The following is a 20142-nucleotide window of genomic DNA, read 5'->3' as shown; positions in this document are numbered from 1 at the left end:
GAGCTTGCCTTTTCCATTCAGAGAAGAACAGAGTCAATGAAGTAATCTCCAGCTGCCTCGGGAGAAAAGGCAACAACTCAAGATCTTCATGAACACCATCGCTCAGTTGGAGCTCTCCAAATGCTAAAAATCACCTCTGCTCATACTCACTGTGGAGCTTAGACTGTGCCAAAAGTGCCTTATAAGTGGTCTTTCCCCCAACACACATTTTTTATTGTTGCAGTATAGTTGTAAATACTTCTGGGATTTGTTGTTACATATTCACATATGCACCCAATACACAATATACCAGCACAATTTAGCCAGTATCACTCCCCAGCACTTCCCCTGTCCCTCCCCATTAAGTGGTCTTTACTACTACCTCAAACTCCATTTTCTGGCAACTTATCAAGCCTTGACCTACTCCTCTGCAACTACCATTAATCTTATAACTTAAAATTGTTCCATGTCCAACTACACTTCAGCTACCAGTATTCCTTACTGCCCATCTTCCAAAAATCAGTTTGCTTTACTCTGTCACTTGTAGAAGAGAAATTAATAGGAAATGTCCAGGTGCTATAACCATTAATAAAAAACATAATATTTCTTCATAGCCAAAATTCTTTCACTTATCTAAATAGAATGCCCTTCATCTTATTGCAAAATAAGGAGTAAAGATTTAAATGAGAAATATCACAAATGAACTAGATGAAAATCCTGGAGGATATACACACACACACACACACACACACACACACATACACATACATATATACATACACACATATACATATACATATGTAATAAACCTTTATAAATATGATAAAAACCCTGAAGAAAAAAGATCAATAAATTCTACAGTGAAAATAAAAATTCTTAACACCCATAAAACCAAAAGACAAATATCAAAATGTGAAAACAAAAGTTTTTACTTATATCATAGAAAGGAACTAATTTTCTCAAGATATATATAACTTTAAGATCCTCAAAATATAAATAGTTTCAAAAACTCAAAAAGAAAATGACTAACAATCCAATAGGAAAATGAGCAAAGGATGCACATATAGTTCACTAAAAAGTAAAAACATATGAATAAAATATGTTCAATAGTACCTACAAGAAAATGCAAATTCAAAACTATTGGTAACATTTTTGCTTATCTGATTGGCGAAGATCAAAAAGTATAAAATTCTCTGTGTAGAGAAATATGTGAATAAAAGAGGTGCCCTCACACATTTCCAGGGGGCAGGGGAGTTTAAACTAGGATAACATCCCTAAAGAACATGTTGGCAATAACTATTAAAATTTAAAATGTACATACCTTGGATTCAGAATTGTTACTTCCAGGAATTTATCTTACAGAGCCATTTATACACATAGAAAATAAAATCCATGCAATAATATGTATGATGGTATTATTTTAATGGCATGAGAGTGGAAACAACCTAAATGTTCAACAACAATAATTGTTTACATAAATTATATCTAAATAATATACTGTTATGCAGCCACAAAAAATGAGTTTCATGTACAAATATGTATCATCAAATCCTACCATTATATACAACTATGATGTACTAATAAAAATGTGAAAAAAAGAAAAAAATGAATAAGTTCTGTAAGTATTGCATTGAATATGCTACCACTTATTTAAATATAAGTATATATGTTGTGTATGTCCTGCATGTATCTGAAAAGATACCCAAGACCCTTCTGTCAATGATAACTTCTGAGGATTTGGGTGGGAAGATTAAAAAGATTTCTTAATTTTTTTAAAGTGCAAACAATTTTGTGCTCATAAATAAATAACACTTCTTTTTAAACAAATAATGTATTGCCCTTTGCACATATGTCTCCAGGGTATTACATTGCTGCAGTAGATCCCAATCTTAAATTTTTAGGGACAAATATCCTGTAGGCCTTATAGAACCCCAGAGAGACAAGCAAGTTTTATAGTGTAGTGCTGACTGCATTTTGGATGGAGATCTAAGGATTTCCTAACAGAACATGTTTGGGTCTGCTTTCTTCCAAGCTGTCATAGGGCTTGCCACCCAGTGAGAGTTATGTTATGCCTGCTAGAATCCAGCTACCCAAATAATTATGGGGCTGCTCTTGCTGAATTTTAATAGGCTTTCAAAGATCTTCTATACAAAAATGCTGTTATCTTAAAAAAAAAAAAGTGGTTATCTAAAACTTTCAGCTTTACTTCTGAATAAAGCATTGAGTTAGGATTTAAACTGAAGTTAACTGTCCAGAATGACCAACCAGAAAGGGCTTGCAAGGCCATCAGGGAGAAAGACAACTGAAGGTTCTAGGTCACAGGAGGCACTGATCAAAGAAGGCCTTGGAATTCAGTGGAGCTCTAAGAAACAGGTTAAACCTAGCACAGATTTAAAGTGATAGTTCTTTCCTGTTGTAAGAGATCAAACCAATATTACCAAGTAGCTGCCCAAAGGTGATTAACATTATGAGAAAGAAAGAAAAAGAGAAAGTGGGTGGGGGAGAGAAGGGGAGAGGAGAGGAAGGGAAAGGGAATGGAAAGAAAAAGAAAAAGAAAAAGTAAAAACTGCTGCTTAAAAGCAAAGCTTATGCTCGATAGGTCAGACATTAAATAATATCTCAGAGCCAGGCATGATGGCATACAACCGTAATCTCATCTATTCAGGAGGCTAAGGCAGAAGGATTTCAAGTTTGAGGTTAGTCTGGGCAGCTTAGCAAGACCCTGTCTCAAATTTAAAAAAGGGCTGGAGATGTAGCTCAAAGATAGAATGCTCCTATATGGGGAGAGGAGACTGATATCTGTACATTTTTTAAAGCCAAAGTTAAATAATGGAAAAATAATTATTATGATTTAGAGGATCCTTCAAATCACAATTCTGAATATATTAATATGTCTTATCCTCCACACCCACCCCAATACCCACCCAATCCCAACAGTACTGGTTTCATTTTCTGATAGTGTCACATCTTCCAAATGGATGTGTGGGTCTATTCATGGTTGACTGATGTCTCTGCTAAAATACACATAGGCAAGTTAATACAGAGTGATCAGATCCAGTCGAAGTAGTTCATGGGTGTTATGGTTTGAATTTGAAATGTCCCCCAAAGGCCATGAGCTAAAGGCTTGGTTGCCAGTGTGTAGTGCTACTGGGAGGTGGTGGAAATTTTAACAGGTGGGGCCTAGTTGGAGAAAGTAGGTCACTGTGGAGGCATGCTGTAATAGAGTATTTCAGAACTGTGGCTGCTTTCTCTGTCTCTGTTTTTGCTTCCCAGCTGCTAAGATGTGAGTAGCTTTGCTCTACCATGCCTTCTCCACCAAGATATTTGGCCTTGCCTCAGATCCAAAGGGACTGTAAGTCAAAATAAATCTTTTCTTTCTTTAAGTTGATTTTCTAGGCATTTTGTCACAGTTACAGGAAGCTGACTAACAATGGAAGTAAAAAACAGTGACACATAACTGTAACCCCAGCTACTCTAGAGGCTTAGACAAGAGAACCATAAGTTCAAGGCCAGCCTCAGAAATTTAGTGAGACCCTAATTCAAAGTTAAAAATTAAAGAGCTAGGTCAGTAGTAAGATATCCCTAGGTTCAATCCCCAGTACCAAAACACACACACACACACAATAGGTAACTGCTGACTTCTGGTTCACTTAGATGAAACCTCAAAAGCAAATAAACTCAAGAATCCAAATACCCAAAAGTGAAAGAAAAGGAGGATATAACATAATGCATGTTTGAAAAGATCTTTTCTATCTCCAACTTTCCCCTGGCCCTAGTCCTGTAGTATTTTGAGGTTTATTAAACATACCATAGTCATTAAATAATCCACCAATACCTCAGAACTTTCCAGGGTGCAGTGTTGAAGATACACCTCAGATAATAAGTTCCATCTGAAGAAGTCGGGCATGTCCTGTGATCTTGTGTATGTGTTCAGTTTACTAAAGACAGATATTCCCCTTGCTTCACCAGCTGTGTAAAATAACCCATAATTATTGCTTTTATTTGTGTAATCTAACTTTTTGAATCCCTATTGAACCCATTTGTTCACTAACTGGGAATTAAACCACACTACCCCCCCACACACACACAAATCATGATAATTGAACCTTGATAGAAGTTCTCTGCCTCTGCCCAGTTTAAAAGAGTTATCAGCATGGTCATGGTATGAAACTAACAGAATTTGTAGAATTTTGACATGAAGTAGTCTCTGTCCAGTGTGACAAAAGATGATCCTGTTTCTATCCCAATTTGTAATGCTGCCATGAATCATATTTACATAAGCTGACTCATTACATGTTTGTCTTAGGTTTAAATTTCTAATAAACCTATAAATAAAGCACTAGGACTAAATTAGAGTCACTGAGCAGAATCAAAATATCATAAATCCTGACAATATAAAAATAACAATATAGGGCTGGGGCTGGGGCTCAGTGGTAGAGCATTCGTCTCGCATACGTGGGGCCCTGGATTTGATCTTCAGCACCACATAAATAAAATAAAGATATTGTGTCCACCTACAATTAAAATAAAATATTTAATAATAATAATATAATCAAAAAGCTGGGAAAAAGAAAAAGAAGGAAGTGGGGGTAGCATAAGTACACTAACTACCTCAATATCACAAAAGCAATCAGTTATTATCCATAGATGGGAAATCAAAAAGAAGTATATTACTTAAAGTTATAGGTGTAACTATGAACATAAGGAATTATTTATCAATAGGTGTTCCATTAATCAAAACAATTCATACGATGTATTATTATGCAGCTATTAGAAATAATGAGATAATTGTGTATATACTCACAAAGAAAGAGGTCAATGATGTAATGTTAGGTGGAAAAAGTAGGTTGCACACTATATGACCTAGCTATCCCACTCCTCAGTATTTATCCAAAAGAACTAAAACCAGGGACTGGGGTTGTGGCTCAGTGGCAGAGCACTTGCCTAGCATGCGTGAGGTACTTGGTTCGATCCCCGGCACCACATAAAAATAAACAAATAAAATAAAGGTATTGTATCCATGTATAACTAAAAAAAATTTTTAAAAAAAAGAACTAAAATCAATATTCTGGAGTGATACAGCACATCAACGTTTATAGCAGCACAATTCACAATAGCCAAGTTTTGGAACCAGCCCAGGTGCCTTTCAACAGATGACTAGATTAAGAAAATGTTGTGGGGCTGGGGATGTGGCTCAGGCGGTAGCGCGCTCGCCTGGTATGCGTGCGGCCCGGGTTCGATCCTCAGCACCACGTACACACAAAGATGTTGTGTCTGCCGAAAATTAAACAATAAAAATAAATAAAAATTAAAAAAAAAAAAAAAAGAAAATGTTGTATATACACACAATGGAGTTTTACTCAGTCCTAAAGAAGAATGAAATTATAGCATTTTCTGATAAATGGATGGAAGTGGATAACATCATGCTAAGTGAAATAATATCAGACTCAGAAAATCAAGGGTCTAATGGTTTTCTCATATGTAGAGCAAAGTTAGAAGAAACAAGGGGGAGGGATCAGATATCATTAGGATAAAGGAAACATCAGTGGAGTAGAGGAAAAAGGAGACTGAGGGGCAAGAAAGGGGTACAGGAAAGGGAAGGAAGTGCAGAATGAATTTGATACCACAGTGAATTCCACTTTTAAAAAAATATTTTTGTAGTAGTAAATAGACAACATGCCTCTATTTTGTTTGTTTATTTTTATGCAGTGCTAAGGACTGAACCCAGTGCCCCACAAAATGCAATGAAAGTGCTCTGCCACTGAGATATAGCCTCAACTTGAATTCTACTTTTATGTATATATATGTATGTGATCATTGTTCTATAACTTTTCTTTTTTCAATAATTTTAAAATTGGTGCTATATATTTTTTTTAATTATTGAAAAAAGAAAAAGTAGGTTATAGAGCAATGATCACATTTATGGAAATGTATATATAAATTTATATATGTATATTTGCATATAATTAGGTCAGCAGGAGGAGGGAGAAGGAAAAATCTTGACATTTATTTTATACATCTAAATACTGTTAGAATTTTTATAGTGATTGTGTATTGTTTTTTTCTTGTAATAATTAAATAAAATAAAGTAAAATAAAGACTCAACCCAGAAAAGAAAAAGTAATAGTGCACTAGGGATACTGAGATCCAGGTCAAGAGTAAGAAAAATTCATTAAAACTTCCATTCCACTCTGTGATCAATATGATTCTAAGAACCACGAAACATTCTGGCAAACAAAGCTAATTTTGTTTTTATTTTCTTTCCTTTGTGGAACTAACCCTCTAGGTGCTAAACCAAAATGAGGCCAATACTTCTTCCTTAGGTTAGTACCTAATTATAGCATACCTTCACTTTGTTTTTCAAGTAGACATTGTTTGATGCCACTTAGGATTTTCAATTTTCAATTCCACTCAATAAAGCCATGCTGAGAACCCTAGCACTGTGCTCATTTGTATAAGAAGTTAGTTTTCTTACAATATTCCTGGCACCCTTTTCCTGGCAGGACTCTCAGACCTGCAGGCAGAGTCTCCCTTCCTTTCAACTCCAGCTACTTCCTGACTTCCTTGATGAGCAGTAGAACATAGCCTTCTCCAGTTCCCAGATGCAGGTCAGAGCACAGCAAGGTCAGTGGCTCCAGGGGAAAAGTAGCAGAAGAAAATGGGCCCCTGTCAGGGCAGAAAAGGTCACTGAAGGCAATTTGGTGACCTTATTAGAGGGGGAAGTATACATGCATGTGTGTTTACATATATTGTACTCTCATAGCCTGCTTATCTTACACAAGTTTTTAAACAATGATTACAGTTTAAATAATGCTAAATCCTTTCCCCTTCTTGGAGTCAAAGCACTAAAAGTAAGTTTAATATATAATGAGGTCTCATTTTCCTTATTAACACTTTCACCAGGTAGTTCTACAATGTTAGATTTCACTATTAAGCAGTTTCTTTTTTTCTTTTATTTTTTAATAATATTTTGTTTTCAGGTTTTCCAACTTGCCCATTTTGAGTTTTCAATTTTCAGTTCATAGATGTGGGACCTCCATGTGTGCCCTCATACTTTTTATTATATTAAACAATTTGGTTTTGGCTCCCAGAGCATTCTTGCTTATTTGTGCCAGAGGAATGGCCAACAGATGTTATAACTGATTGGAGGGGATGTGGGGAGCCTGCTGTAGAAAACCAATTCTTTTCTCTTTTTGTTCCTTCTTACAATTTAAGTTTGTAGAAACTTTACCATATTTCTTCTGTTTACTCTCATTGAAATGTTTTCAAAGATTTAGTTTTGCTTTTCCAATACCAGATTTTTTTTAAAAAAGTAAAAAAACATGCAGATGACCCAAGTTTTGGCCTTCCCCATCCTCTGGATTTTAGAGTTATTCCAAATTGTATTTCTTTCACAAACAAATTATTGTAAAGCACTGGCTGTGATGAGAGAATTGACAAATTAATATAATTTTATAATTCATTAAATTGAAAAAAATTTGATAATACTAATGGTAGAAAAATAATCAGGATAGCAAATTGTCATTTTGATTTCAAAATGCTATCCTTGCAAAGCAGTACAAATAATTTTTTAAACCTTCCCTTTTAATAAAATGAAAGGTACCTGAGCTTAAACAGTTTAACTCCTAAGAAAAGGGTTAGAAGAAAGACAGAGGAGGTAAGAAAGGGCTCTCTGGGATGGGCACCATAAAAGCTAGAAGTCCAATACCTATGTATTGGCAAGCACATGCTCTCTCTTTAGGCCCTCTAGCTTTTATGGTGCCCATCCCAGAGAGCCCTTTCTTACCTCCTCTGTCCTTCTTCATTTACCCTTACTAGATTCTTGTTGTGGAAAACCTACAGACACATCACTCTAATCTCACCCTGTGTTTACATGGCCTTTTCCCTTGTATGTCTGTGTCTCTATGCCCAAATTTCCCTCCTCTTATGAAGACACCAGTCATAGAAAATTTAGGACCAGTCCTAATCCACTGTGACCTCATCTTAACTCAATCCCATCTACAAAAGTCCCATTTCCTAGCAATACTAAAAAAAGTGTTATACAGATCTAATGCAATTCCTATTAAAATTCAAATGACATTCTTCATAGAAACAGAAAAAGCAATCATAAAATGCATTTGGAAAAATAAGAGATCCAAAATAGCCAAAGCAATCTTTAGCAAGAAGAGTGAAGCAGGAGGCATCATAACACCAGACCTTAAATTATACTACAGGGCCATAGTAACAAAAATGGCATGGTATTGGCACCAAAATAGACATATAGACCAATGGTATAGAATAGAAGACCCAGAGATAAACCCATATAAATATGATTACCTCATACTAGACAAAGGCACCAAAAATACATTGGAGAAAAGATAGCCTATTCAAGAAATGGTGCTGGGAAAACTGGAAGTCCATATGTAGCAAAATAAAGTTAAATCTCTATCACTCAGCCTGTATAAAATTCAACTCAAAGTGGATCAAAGACTTAGGCACTAGAACAGAGACCCTTCACCTAATAAAAAAAGTAGGCACACATCTTTATCATGTTGGCTTAGGACATGACTTCCTTAACAAGACTCCTAAACTGCAAGAAGTAAAAATCAAGAATCAATAAATGGGACGAATTCAAACTAAAAAGCTTCTTCTCAGCAAAGGAAACAATCAATAATGTGAAAAGAAAGCCTACAGAATGGGAGAAAATCTTTACTACACACACATCAGATACAGCACTAATCTCCAGGACATATAAAGAACTCAAAACACTTAACACCAAAACAAAACAAAACAAATAAACAAACAAAAAAAAAAACAATCAATAAATGGGCTAAGGAACTAAACAGACACTTCACAGAAGAAGAAATACAATCAATCAACAAATATATGAAAAAATGTTTAACATCTCTAGCAATTAGAGAAATGCAAATAAAAACTACTCTAACAGTAGTTTCTCACTCCTGTCAGAATGGCAATTATCAAGACTAGAAGCAATAATAAGTGTTGGCGAGGATGTGTGAGGAAAGGTACACACAAACATTGCTGGTGGGACTGCAAATTGGTTCAACCACTATAGAAAGCAGTATGGAGATTTCTCAGAAAACATGGAATGGAACCACCATTTGACCCAGTTATCCCTCTCCTCAGCATGTACCCAAAGGACTTAAAATCAGCATACTACAGTGACATAGCCATATCAATGTTCATAGCAGCTCAATTCACAATAGCAAAGCTATGGAACCAAACTAGGTGCCTTTCAACAGATGAATGGATAAAGAAAATGTGATACATATACACAATGGAACATCACTCAGCCTTAAAGAAGAATGAAATTATGGAATTTGCAGGTAAATGGATACAGCTGGAGAATATCATGCTAAGCAAAATAAGCCAAACCCAAAAAACTAAAGGCCAAATATTTTCTCTGATAAGTGTACGCTAATCCATAATGGCAGGGGGAGGGAAGAATAAAGGAATTTTGGATTGTGCAGAGGACAGTGAGGGGAAGAGAGAGGGTATAGGGATGGGAAGGACAGTGGAATGAATTTGACTATACTACTAGTGTGACTCTGCACTATGTTCAGCCTGAGGAAGGAGAAGCTGTGCTCCATTTATGTATGTGTTAAAATATATTCTACTGTCATGTATAACTAATTAGAACAAATTAAAAACTAAAATACTTTTTAAAGAGCCCCATTTCCAAATAAGGTCACATGCACAAGGTTCCAGGAATTTGGAGGACACTATTTAACCTGGTACAGGAGGAGACTCAGGAAGAAAGAGGAGAAAGGCAATCTCACAGTTCCTGCACCTAACCTAAACAGCTTACGGAGGAAAAGAGCCCACGTCAGATAGTCCATGACCAGAGCTTCAGAAGCTGCTGCAGCCTGAAGACTCAGGCCAGAGTCTCAGGGCCATTGCTGGAAACCAAAATAGCTTTGATCATGATGGGGCAGAGGGTACTGACAGCTTTTTAGAGAAAGCCACACAGTAGCATAAGTACTGCTTTTGAACATGGAGCTTGAATAATGTGAGATTAAAGACTTTACTGAGGTCATTTTGTTTGCCAGAAAGAGCACTCAATATTCACTGCTTGGATCAATACCAGACACGTGGCAAACTCAAATGGTCAGCAGAGAGGAGGGACAAGAAGGGCGGAAGAAAAGGAAGGAGAGAAGAAGGATATAATCCACTCAGCCTTTTTTTATTAATGCAACAAAAGTTTCTTGACATATTTCCCAGAATGAATTACAATCTCTGCCCTCCCAGTCATTTTCATTCCAAGCCCGTGCATGTTGAAAGCTCTTACACAAAATTTCCTTTGCTTCTGCATTATCTGTCAGAACTCCTGCTTCCCATAGGGTGGCATTAATATATCTCAGAAGAAGAGAAAATCTGTTGCATGTGAAAGTGGGGCCAAACTCCATTCAGCAGCAGCAGCAGAAGCACACCTCCTCCCCTGACCCCATGCTATAATCCTCATCAAGTCCTTCTCTAGTACTTGGTCTCCCTCATCTTCATGAATCAATCATGTTCTCTTATTACTGTGCTCCTAATTTTAGGGTTGTAAACAGACCAACTGAACTGATGATTATATACCTAATATGTCTTAGCATAAAATTTATATTTATTAAACTTAAATTTCATATAAAAGGGGGGGATGATTTGGTACCCTACAAAAATTTTTGTATTCTAAGTACTTCTTTGGCCAACTAGTCATGATCAAATAACAGAGACTAGATTTACTCTCTACCTTAAACAACTAGAAAACAAAAAAAAAAACAAAAGATATGAAATAGGCATTTTCAGAACTGGACACAGCCAGTGCAGGACAGTGAGCTTTGAAGAAGGGAAATAAACAGGTGAACACAACAAGTATCCCAGCTCAATGCCTACACAAAATTTCTATACACAGTAGTGGAAGGGAAATTCAAATAGAGTTCTCAGTATCATTAAGTTGAAAAGATACAGTTCTGAGTCTGGAAAACAGTGAATAGAATTTATGGGACACAGCACAAGACAGGCATGAGCACCTTGATTCTTTGAGTAGAGACGTACATACGTATGTAAAAAGAAGCTACTGAGGCCTGGGGAAAAAACAGTAAAATTCAGTAAGCAGAATAATCCTCAGAATTCACACAGGGCCAAGAATAGTTCATATTCCCATCAGACAAAATAGAAAGATGTCCTAACATGCATAGCAATAAGCAGCATCCTCAGAAAGGAAATGCTTTAAGAGGTGGTCCAATTAGACCTATTATAAAGGCTGCTCGGACCTGCCCTAACATATTTTAAAAGTAGTCCTTCAAACATCCAAACTGATTCAGAGGGACGGGTAATGAACCAGGAAAGAGGAGAAAATACTCAAGAGGCACACAATTTTAGTTAAGACTGGAGGAATCAATTCTTGCATTCTATTGAATAGCATGGTGACTGTAGTTAATACAACATACTATATATTTCAAAATAGCTAAAAGAAAGGATTTAAAATGTTCTCACCCCCCAAAAATGATAAAGACTTGAGGTGATAGATACGCAAATTATGCTGATTTAATCACTGCATAATGTGTATATATGCTGAAATATCATACTGTACACTATAAATATAATTATTATTTATCAGTTTAAAATAAAAAATATTTTAAAGGAATAAATAAACAATTTAAAAAGAAATTGATTCCAAGGATGTTAATTGTGTTTCAACAAAAGGAAAAAAAAACAACAAGTACAATGTCTGACATCAGCAAAAAATTAAGAGGATGCAAAAAAAAGAAAAAAACAGAAAAATGTGATTCAAACAAGAGGAAAACTCAGTCAAATAGAAAGAGACCTAGAAATATGCAGGTTAGAAAATGAGAGACAAGGAAATGGAAATAGCTATCATGAATATATTCTATGTTCCAGAAAGTAGAAGAAAATATTAGAATCATGAACAGAGAAATATATAAAAACAACCTAGGTCAAATTCCTAGAGATAAAAACTGTAATATCTGCACTGAAAAAATACAAATAACAGATAGAAGTAATAGCAATTAGAACCTACAGAATAAAAACTTAGTGAACATTGTTCAACATCTCTAGTAATTAGAGAAATGTAAATCAAAACTAATATTTCATATCATGCCAATCAGAATAGCAGTTATCAAGAATACAGACAATAATAAATATTGGCAAGGATGTGAGGGGAAAGACACACTCATTCATTGCTAGTGCGACTGCAAATTGGTGCAAACAATGTAGAAAGCAGTATGAAGATTCCTTAGAAAACTTGGAATGGAAACACCATTTGACCCAGTATCCCACTCCTCAGTCTATACCCAAAGGACTTAAAATCAGCATACTATAGTAACACAGCCACATCAATGTTCATAGCAGCTCAATTCACAACAGCTAAACTGTGGAAGCAACCTAGATACCCTCAATAGATGAATGGATAAAGAAATTGTGGTATATACACACAATGGAATATTACTCAGCATTAAAAGAGAATACAGTTATGGCATTTGCAGGTAAATGGATGGAATTGGAGAATATTATGCTAAGTGAAGTAAAAATCAAAGCCAGATGTTCTCTCCGATAAGTGGATGATGATCCATAATAGGGGTGCATGAGGAAAACGGAGGAACTTTGATAGGGCAAAGGGGAGGAATGGGTGGGGAGGGGACATAGGGGCAGGAAAGATGGTGGAATGAGATGGACATCATTACCGTAGGTACATATATGACTACACATATAGTGCAATGCTACATCGTGTACAACCAGAGAAATAAAAAGTTGTGCTGCAATTGTGTATAAGGAATCAAAATGCATTATGCTGTCATACATACCTAATTAAAATTAATTAATTAATAAAAAACTTAAGTTCACTATGAATGTCTGAAGACAGCAATAGAAACTATCTGAAATGAAATATGCAGAGAAAAAATACTGAATAAATAAATAGAGCATAGTGAACTGTGGAATATTAAATGACCTAAAAACCTTGTAAGTAGAGTCCTAAGTATCATCTTGTGTTTTATCCAATTTCAAGGATTTTTGGAGCTAATTAATCCAAGAACAATTCAAATTTATTTCCATATTTCTAACGTATTTCATTTACTATATGATTAGTCAAATTTTTGTATTTTTCCTTTTTTATTTGTTAATTATGTGCATCTTATGCATTTATTACTCAGTTACTCTCTTACATTTGAAATACTACCAAATGTTTGTTACCAATTTTGAGGTACCTCTGTTTTGACAATAAGAGGTAAATATGTGACAAATATCTCAAAATCATAGTTCCTTTGTATTACATCTAAACTCATTCATATATCCAAAATTAGTTACTGAATGTTTATTATGTTCTGTGTACTACTGAAGCCACAGGAAAACAAACACAATTTCTGCCCTGGCAAGAGTATTTTGTTATGGGGAATAGAAAATAAGCACATAAACAGTAAAATATATAATCTTAAGACATTAACAACTTACAGTGAAAACAACAAAACACCTATGCCTTCATAGAACATGAGCTAAATTAAAGCAGACACATTATAAAGAAAAGTTTATATAATATTATGTCAAAGTGATAAGGTCACTGAAGATTAAAATAAAATAGATATTGGAAAGGCATAAAAAGAAATCTTTTCAGGCAAATAGTCATAGAAAATCTCTCAGAAATGTTAAAATTTGAGTAAAATAGATATCTAAATAAAGTAAACATATAAACCATGCAGTGATTTAAAGAAAAGGAATTCCAAACAGAGGAAACAACTAGTACAAAATCCTGCCACTGGAATGAATTTGGTACATGGGAGAGAGAGTAAAAAGGTTGAGTCAGATCATACATGCGTTTATTAGCCATGACAAGATGTTTATATTATTATCCATTTTATTCCATATGCTTATGGTGAAATTATTCTAAAATAGAATAGTGGCTCACAAAATTCTGCCTTTTCTCCTCTCACTCTTTTTTTAGACAGTATTCAACTATGTTGCCTAGGCTGGCCTCAATTTGTAATCCTTCTGCCTCAACCTCCTGAGTTACTGGGATTACAAGTGTGTGCCACTGTACCCAGATCATTATAGTTTGATTATAAATATTTTAAGATATTTATTTTCTCTTGAGGAGACTCAGGCTAAGATACTTCATATCCTGAATAAATTCCTGTTTTGGTTTAGGTTAGCCAGAGAACATTGCTTAAGCAAGCAAAAAGTAATTTACTACATAAACACTAAAAATAAATAAATGAAAATTGTATTTAAGAATTAAAGATAAGAATAGCAAAGCAATATTAAGTGAGATAGTATCAAATTGAAATAAGAAGCATGTAAGTGCATAACGCATCATGGAGGAAGTAAGATTTACAATAAAAACACAAAGATGGTCCAACATAAGAAATCTATCTGTGTGATCTCTATAAATAATAAATTATTGGGGAAATCCATATCATTATCTGGTAGTTACTAGAAAAACACAACAGAACTCCATACTCCCATTGCTTTGCTTTTAAAAAATCTCTTAAAACTACAAATAGATTTCTCTTAAGTTGATAAAGAAAAACTAATAAAAAATTACAACAAATATACTTAATGATTAAGTATGAACATTTCAATTAAAGCAAAGCACTGACATGACTGAAATTTTAGATATACTAGAATACAATTAAGCCTTATAAGAAAAGAGATCCAAATAGTTTAAGATAAAATTACAGATGATTTATTTACATAATCTAAGAGAATGTTCTAAAAAGTCAATAGAGTAAATAATAGAGTAATTAATAATTAATATAATTCTCAGCAGTTTCAGAGATTGACCAAGAAAAATGTTAACATATATAAATCAGTAACTTTTACAATTATAGCAATAACCAGTTAAAATTATGAGTAATATATATCCTACCCAATATGAACAAAAATTGCCAAATATTCAGGAAAATGTCTATCATTATATCAAGAGAACACTACAGCTGGGCACAAGAGTACACACTTATAATCCCATATATTCAGAAGGCTGAGGCATGAGAATTTTACAAGTTTAATGCCAGCCTGGAGGCAAAATAAAATAAAAAGGGCTGGGGATGTAGCTCAGTAATGAAATACTTGCCTGGGTTTAATCCTAGTATGCGGAAGAGGCAGAAGGAGAAAACTCCATAATTTTATGGACATGAAAAAGTTCTAAGCTTTTTATGAAACATATAAAATGATTGTCAAATTCATTTAGCTAGGAATGTAGCTCAGTGTAGCATGTAGAATGTAGCATGTGGAAGACCTTGGGTTCAATTCCCAGCACGATAAAATGAAAAAAATATACATAAGATTTACCTGAAAAAGAAAATGTATAAGACTTTTTTAAAAAACAGAACAATGACGTCAAAATCAACTAAATAGCACTGGTAACAACAAAAATGTATCTTATTATGACAGATAAGAAAAGCAAATCAAGGAATAGAAAAGAAGTCGAACAGAACACCAAATATGTCAGAATTTAATATATGATAAAGAAATAATTTTGGATAAGAGATGTAAGAATGGATGAGTCAAATAATCAATATGAAGTTATTCTTCTCACTAGTAATAAGCTACATTACCACATCACACAATCTTGGAAAATAAAATCCACATGGATTAAAGCCCTAAATATAAAAAATAAAGTAATAAACATCTGGAGGAAAATACAAGAGAATGTTTTCATAGTTTAGAAGTTGGGGAAAAATAAAAATAAATAATAAATAAATAAATAAATAATAAAAGAAGTTGGGAAGGATTTCCTGAGCAAAACACCCAACTCAGAGTCATAAAGCAAAAGACTGGAAGATTCATTAAAAATTAGAAACTTCTACATGACAACTGGTACTGCTAACATAGTTAAGAGAAAAGTGATGGACTGGGAAAAATATTTGGAATACACACAGGAAATGAAAGGTTATAATCATAATATGTTACTCTTACATATCAATATAAAAATATAAATGACCCACAGTTAAACAAATAAAGGACATAAACAAGATGTTTCTAAAAAAACTACCAATTAACAATAAGTGTATGAATATATTCTCAGCAGTAATGAGAAAAATGTAGCAAAATAATCTCATTTGTCTTTGAGAATAAAAACAACAGTGATATCCAATTTTATACAGTATATGAGAAAAGGGGCATATTTCTAATACTTTTTCTTTTTTGTTGTTTTTATTTTGTTTTGTTTTTGTCCTGGGATTGAACATAGGAAATGCTTTACCACCAGTCCTTTTTAAAAATAAATTTATTTATTTATTTATTTAGAGACAAATTCTTGCTAAATTGCTGAGGGTCTCAATGAGTTGCTGAGGCTGGCCTCAAATGTATGATCTTCTTGAGTCACATGGATCACAGGTATGCACCAACATGCCCAGCTTCCTATACTTTTTGATAGAAATGTAAATTGGTACAGTCTGTCTGGAATGAAATATCCATTTTCTAATTTATTCATTAATCCCACAAATACTGAGCATCTCCCTCGTGTAATGAACTATACTAAGCTCTAAGACTATAACAATGAACAAAATAGAAGTTCTTGCCTTCACATGTACAGCAGGTGATTTTAAGCATAATAAAAATAAATAAATCCAGTTACTGAGATTTACTAATGGGTTTAACAGGGGCTATAGGAGAAAGGAGTCAAGGATAACTCCAGGTTCTTATTTCTGAACAACTGGAAGCTAATATTTACTAAGATATGCATAATGTGGAAGAAGCAGTTAGAGCATGGGGAAGGAAGTAAAAATGAGTTAAATTAGCAATGTCTAGTAGACATTCAAATGTAATGTCAATTAGGCTAATGGATATAAAAGCCTGAAGTCCAGGGACAAGACAGCAAGACAGGCACTAAAACTATAAATTATATATATATATATATATATATATATATAACTTTAATAAATATACTAGTAATATGTATAATCTAAAGCCAAAGAACTGGGTAAGCTCTCCTGCAGAGTATTTAATTAGAGAATTAGAAAAGAGAAGACAAAAGATTAAGCCATGGGACATTTCAATATTTAACAGCTGGGAGATAAGGAGGAACCAGCAGAAGAAGTCAAGAAGGAGCAGTCACTGAGGTGGGAGGAAATAGAGAGGGAGTATACCAGAAGCCAGGCAAAGATTGTTTAGGAAGGTAGTGATAATTGTGCTAATTTTGCATTACTTATTAAAATATAAAGTGAGAATATTCTCTCATTCAGCAATTCCACTTTGATCTATTCTTCATAAATATATAGGTATGCATAAAATTGTATTACTTGTATATTTATTAAAGTTTCATTTACAATAATAAATTAAATGCCTGTCAATAGGGAAGTGTTCAAATAATGGCACATCTAAATAAGGGAATAAAACATGACAACTTTTAAAAGCTAGCAGAGGAAAGTTGCTGATATAGAATTACTTCTAAAATATTAAATAAACTACTTGAAGAATAATTACATAGAATCATTGATACCAAATATATAGAAAAACATACATGCATATGTTACCCCAGAGCAGATAGGATAACGAGGTGAGAGAAAGCACAAGCTCTAAAGCAGATTTCTGGCATATAAATTTGGCATGCCACTTGGACAAGTTTCTTAAGTTCTCTTGGACTTCCTTTCCCCTTCCCTCAAAGGAAGATTTGAAGGATTACATGGATTAATATACCAAAGAAAAGGTGTGAGCAGTGTCTGGCATATAGCAATACACTCAATAAGTGTTAGTCATTAGTAATGTCTTAATACTGTATATTATCATCTATAATAACACATAGAACTACACAGGAAGAGCTTTGAAGTTCACTCCTCAAATTGTTAACAGTAGTTATCTCTAAAAAGTTTGGGTTTGGGAGTTGGCAAGCAGGCTGAAAGGACTTAAAAATATCTTACCATATATGGGGGTGGGGCTATAGCTCAGTGGCAGAATACATGCATGAGACCCTGGGTTCAACCCCACAAACAAAACAAAACAAAACATTTTTTTACAGTGGTGAGGATAAAACCCAGGACTTCATGCTCGTTAGTCAAATGCCCTCCCACTGAACTACATCTCCAATCCTTACATATACTTCTAAGTTACTTGAATTTTTAATAATATGCTAACACAAACTTTTTACAAAGATATATATGGTTTCTGTGTGAAAATCTTAGCCATTGTTTTAAATTGAAACATGAAAAAGAATAGTAAAATTTGTGGATCTCAATGGCTATTCCTGAGAATTTTTATTCAATGACCTATGGTTCAACAGATGCCAAAAAAATTAACCAAGGAATTGAGATAATGTGAAACAGGCAATATAACTTTTTCTTGCCACTTCCAAGAAAAACAGATATGTCAATAAAAATCAAAGAGCCTAAACAAAATGAAATAAAAAGAATGAAACTGAGCAATGATTTTTAGACTCCAACCATTGATGCAACTCAAAGACCCTGTGTATTACACCTGAGAGAGGCAGGACCTTACAAATTTCCAGTGACATAATAACATGTCAATTATACCTTATATTAACTAATAGTCACTCACTGGTCCTATTCCAGATCTAAAGCAACATGGAATTAAGTCTCTCTCTTTATGAAGACAGACTTTTGGCTACATTCTCTGGCCCCACAGCCTTGTCTGAGCAGGCCCAGCCCTGCCCAGTATGGGAAGAGAGGGCATTATAACTAGCTGGCTACTACAGTTGCTCCAAACTTAAGCCAAAGTTCAGCTAAGATTCTTTCCACACAGGGATGCCAACAGGTAGAATAAGACAATGTGCACGTACAACTACATGACTTCTGACAAACTAAATTCTGCTGGAGAAACACTGGTAGGTATTTGTAGGAAATAAATGCTAGAGTATGTGTTATGCAGGCTCCATTTAGTCCTTTTATACATAACTCAAAGTCCTTCTCTTACACCTCTTTCTTTGTTTTTAGAACAAACCTTTCACCAGCTCCTCCCAGACCTTCCCAAGGTAGAGCTCACTACTCCATGAATGGCTCTGCCTCTAATTACTATTTACTGCATTTGCATGTTTTTTTTTTTCTCATTACAATGTCATTAGCATGCGAGGGAGCCCTGTTGTCAAGGCAACCAGGAGTGGTAAATGCACAGCACAGCCTTTAATGAAAACTTAACCCTGGTTCGTTTAATTCCCACTGTGTTTTTTGGCTCACTTCACTTTTGTGGTCAAGAGAATGGAAATATCCTACAGTTACCTCTTATTTGGTGTTGCACCGAGGTGTTCATAATCAATGTATGTTCCCCTGAGTACACTAATAACATACTATATTTTTTATAACTAACCTTGATAACTTTTCCTCCAAAACAATAAATTCTTCTAATCTATATTGCTAACTCAACACAGTCCTTTGAGTATCTAAAATAGTCTCTTTCTCAGTTTAAATATTGTCAGTTTCTTCAAATTTGATAAGATTTGCACAGTGCTTACTCACATATTTATCCATTTCCGAAACATTTTAAATAATTTGGCTCAGATCAAACTCACTACTTCTAAAGCATCCTGCTAATCTGGTAACCTATTCAAATAAAGTAAAGAAGAAAGGAAGGGAAGGAAGAGGAGGGTAGGTGGGGAAGAAAGAAAAGGAAAGGAAGAAAGACAGAAGGAAAAAGAGGTAAGTAGAATGTGATCTTTTTAGTCAACCCACAAAGCCATGTTTATCAAAACTGGGTATAATAATAATAATGGTTTTTCAGGTTATCCAATTATGATTTAATAGTTTAAAAGTCATAACAGGCAAAAATGAGATGATACTTGGCATGAATAAAAATAAAATCCTAAAGTTAGGCTAAAGAATCCAACTAAACCAATGCAGGAACCCCTTCTTAACACTAAGCACCATTTTAAGAAAAAGAACTAAATGCCTTCAAGTTCACTAACAGCCCAAGTGTGCTAGGCTGTCATATAGGGAAGTTTTAGAACTCAGTTTGTAATTGTTATATTTGTAAGATAAAGTAAAGAGTAAGGACAACAGTAATACAGAGGTATTTTAAAGGAAACAAATCTTGTATGAACCAGCAACTAATGGCCAACAATGAAAAAAAATTTATATATATTAATTTCTGGTATCACTGTCTTTTGCAATAGAAGGAAGGCCAGAATCCATGGGGCCAGTTGGAAATACAGCAAAATGAGAAGTTAGAAACCAAGAGGAAATGAGCTCTTATTTCTGATATGGCCAATTTGGGGAGATG

At 34.4% G+C, this 20142-nt stretch overlaps 1 protein-coding gene across 11 annotated transcripts in view; it reads right to left on the bottom strand.

Moving 5' to 3' along the window:
- Positions 1-20142, bottom strand: part of Atg10 (autophagy related 10) — a 302604-nt gene that overhangs the window by 221073 nt on the left and 61389 nt on the right. For 5 of the 11 annotated variants that reach the window (XM_048800224.1, XM_048800230.1, XM_048800228.1 and 2 more), the window contains exon 3: positions 3815-3948. The exons of the other annotated variants lie outside the window; for them this stretch is intronic. In XM_048800224.1, coding sequence (XP_048656181.1) covers positions 3815-3948 — 134 coding nt within the window. The remainder of the gene's footprint in view (positions 1-3814; positions 3949-20142) is intronic. 11 annotated transcript variants of the gene reach the window in all.

Source organism: Marmota marmota, unplaced genomic scaffold (assembly GCF_001458135.2).
Source record: "Marmota marmota marmota unplaced genomic scaffold, marMar, whole genome shotgun sequence".
NCBI classification, from domain to species: domain Eukaryota; kingdom Metazoa; phylum Chordata; class Mammalia; order Rodentia; family Sciuridae; genus Marmota; species Marmota marmota.
Note: the sequence above shows the minus strand (reverse complement) of the source record. Positions and strands in the feature narration are given on the sequence as shown.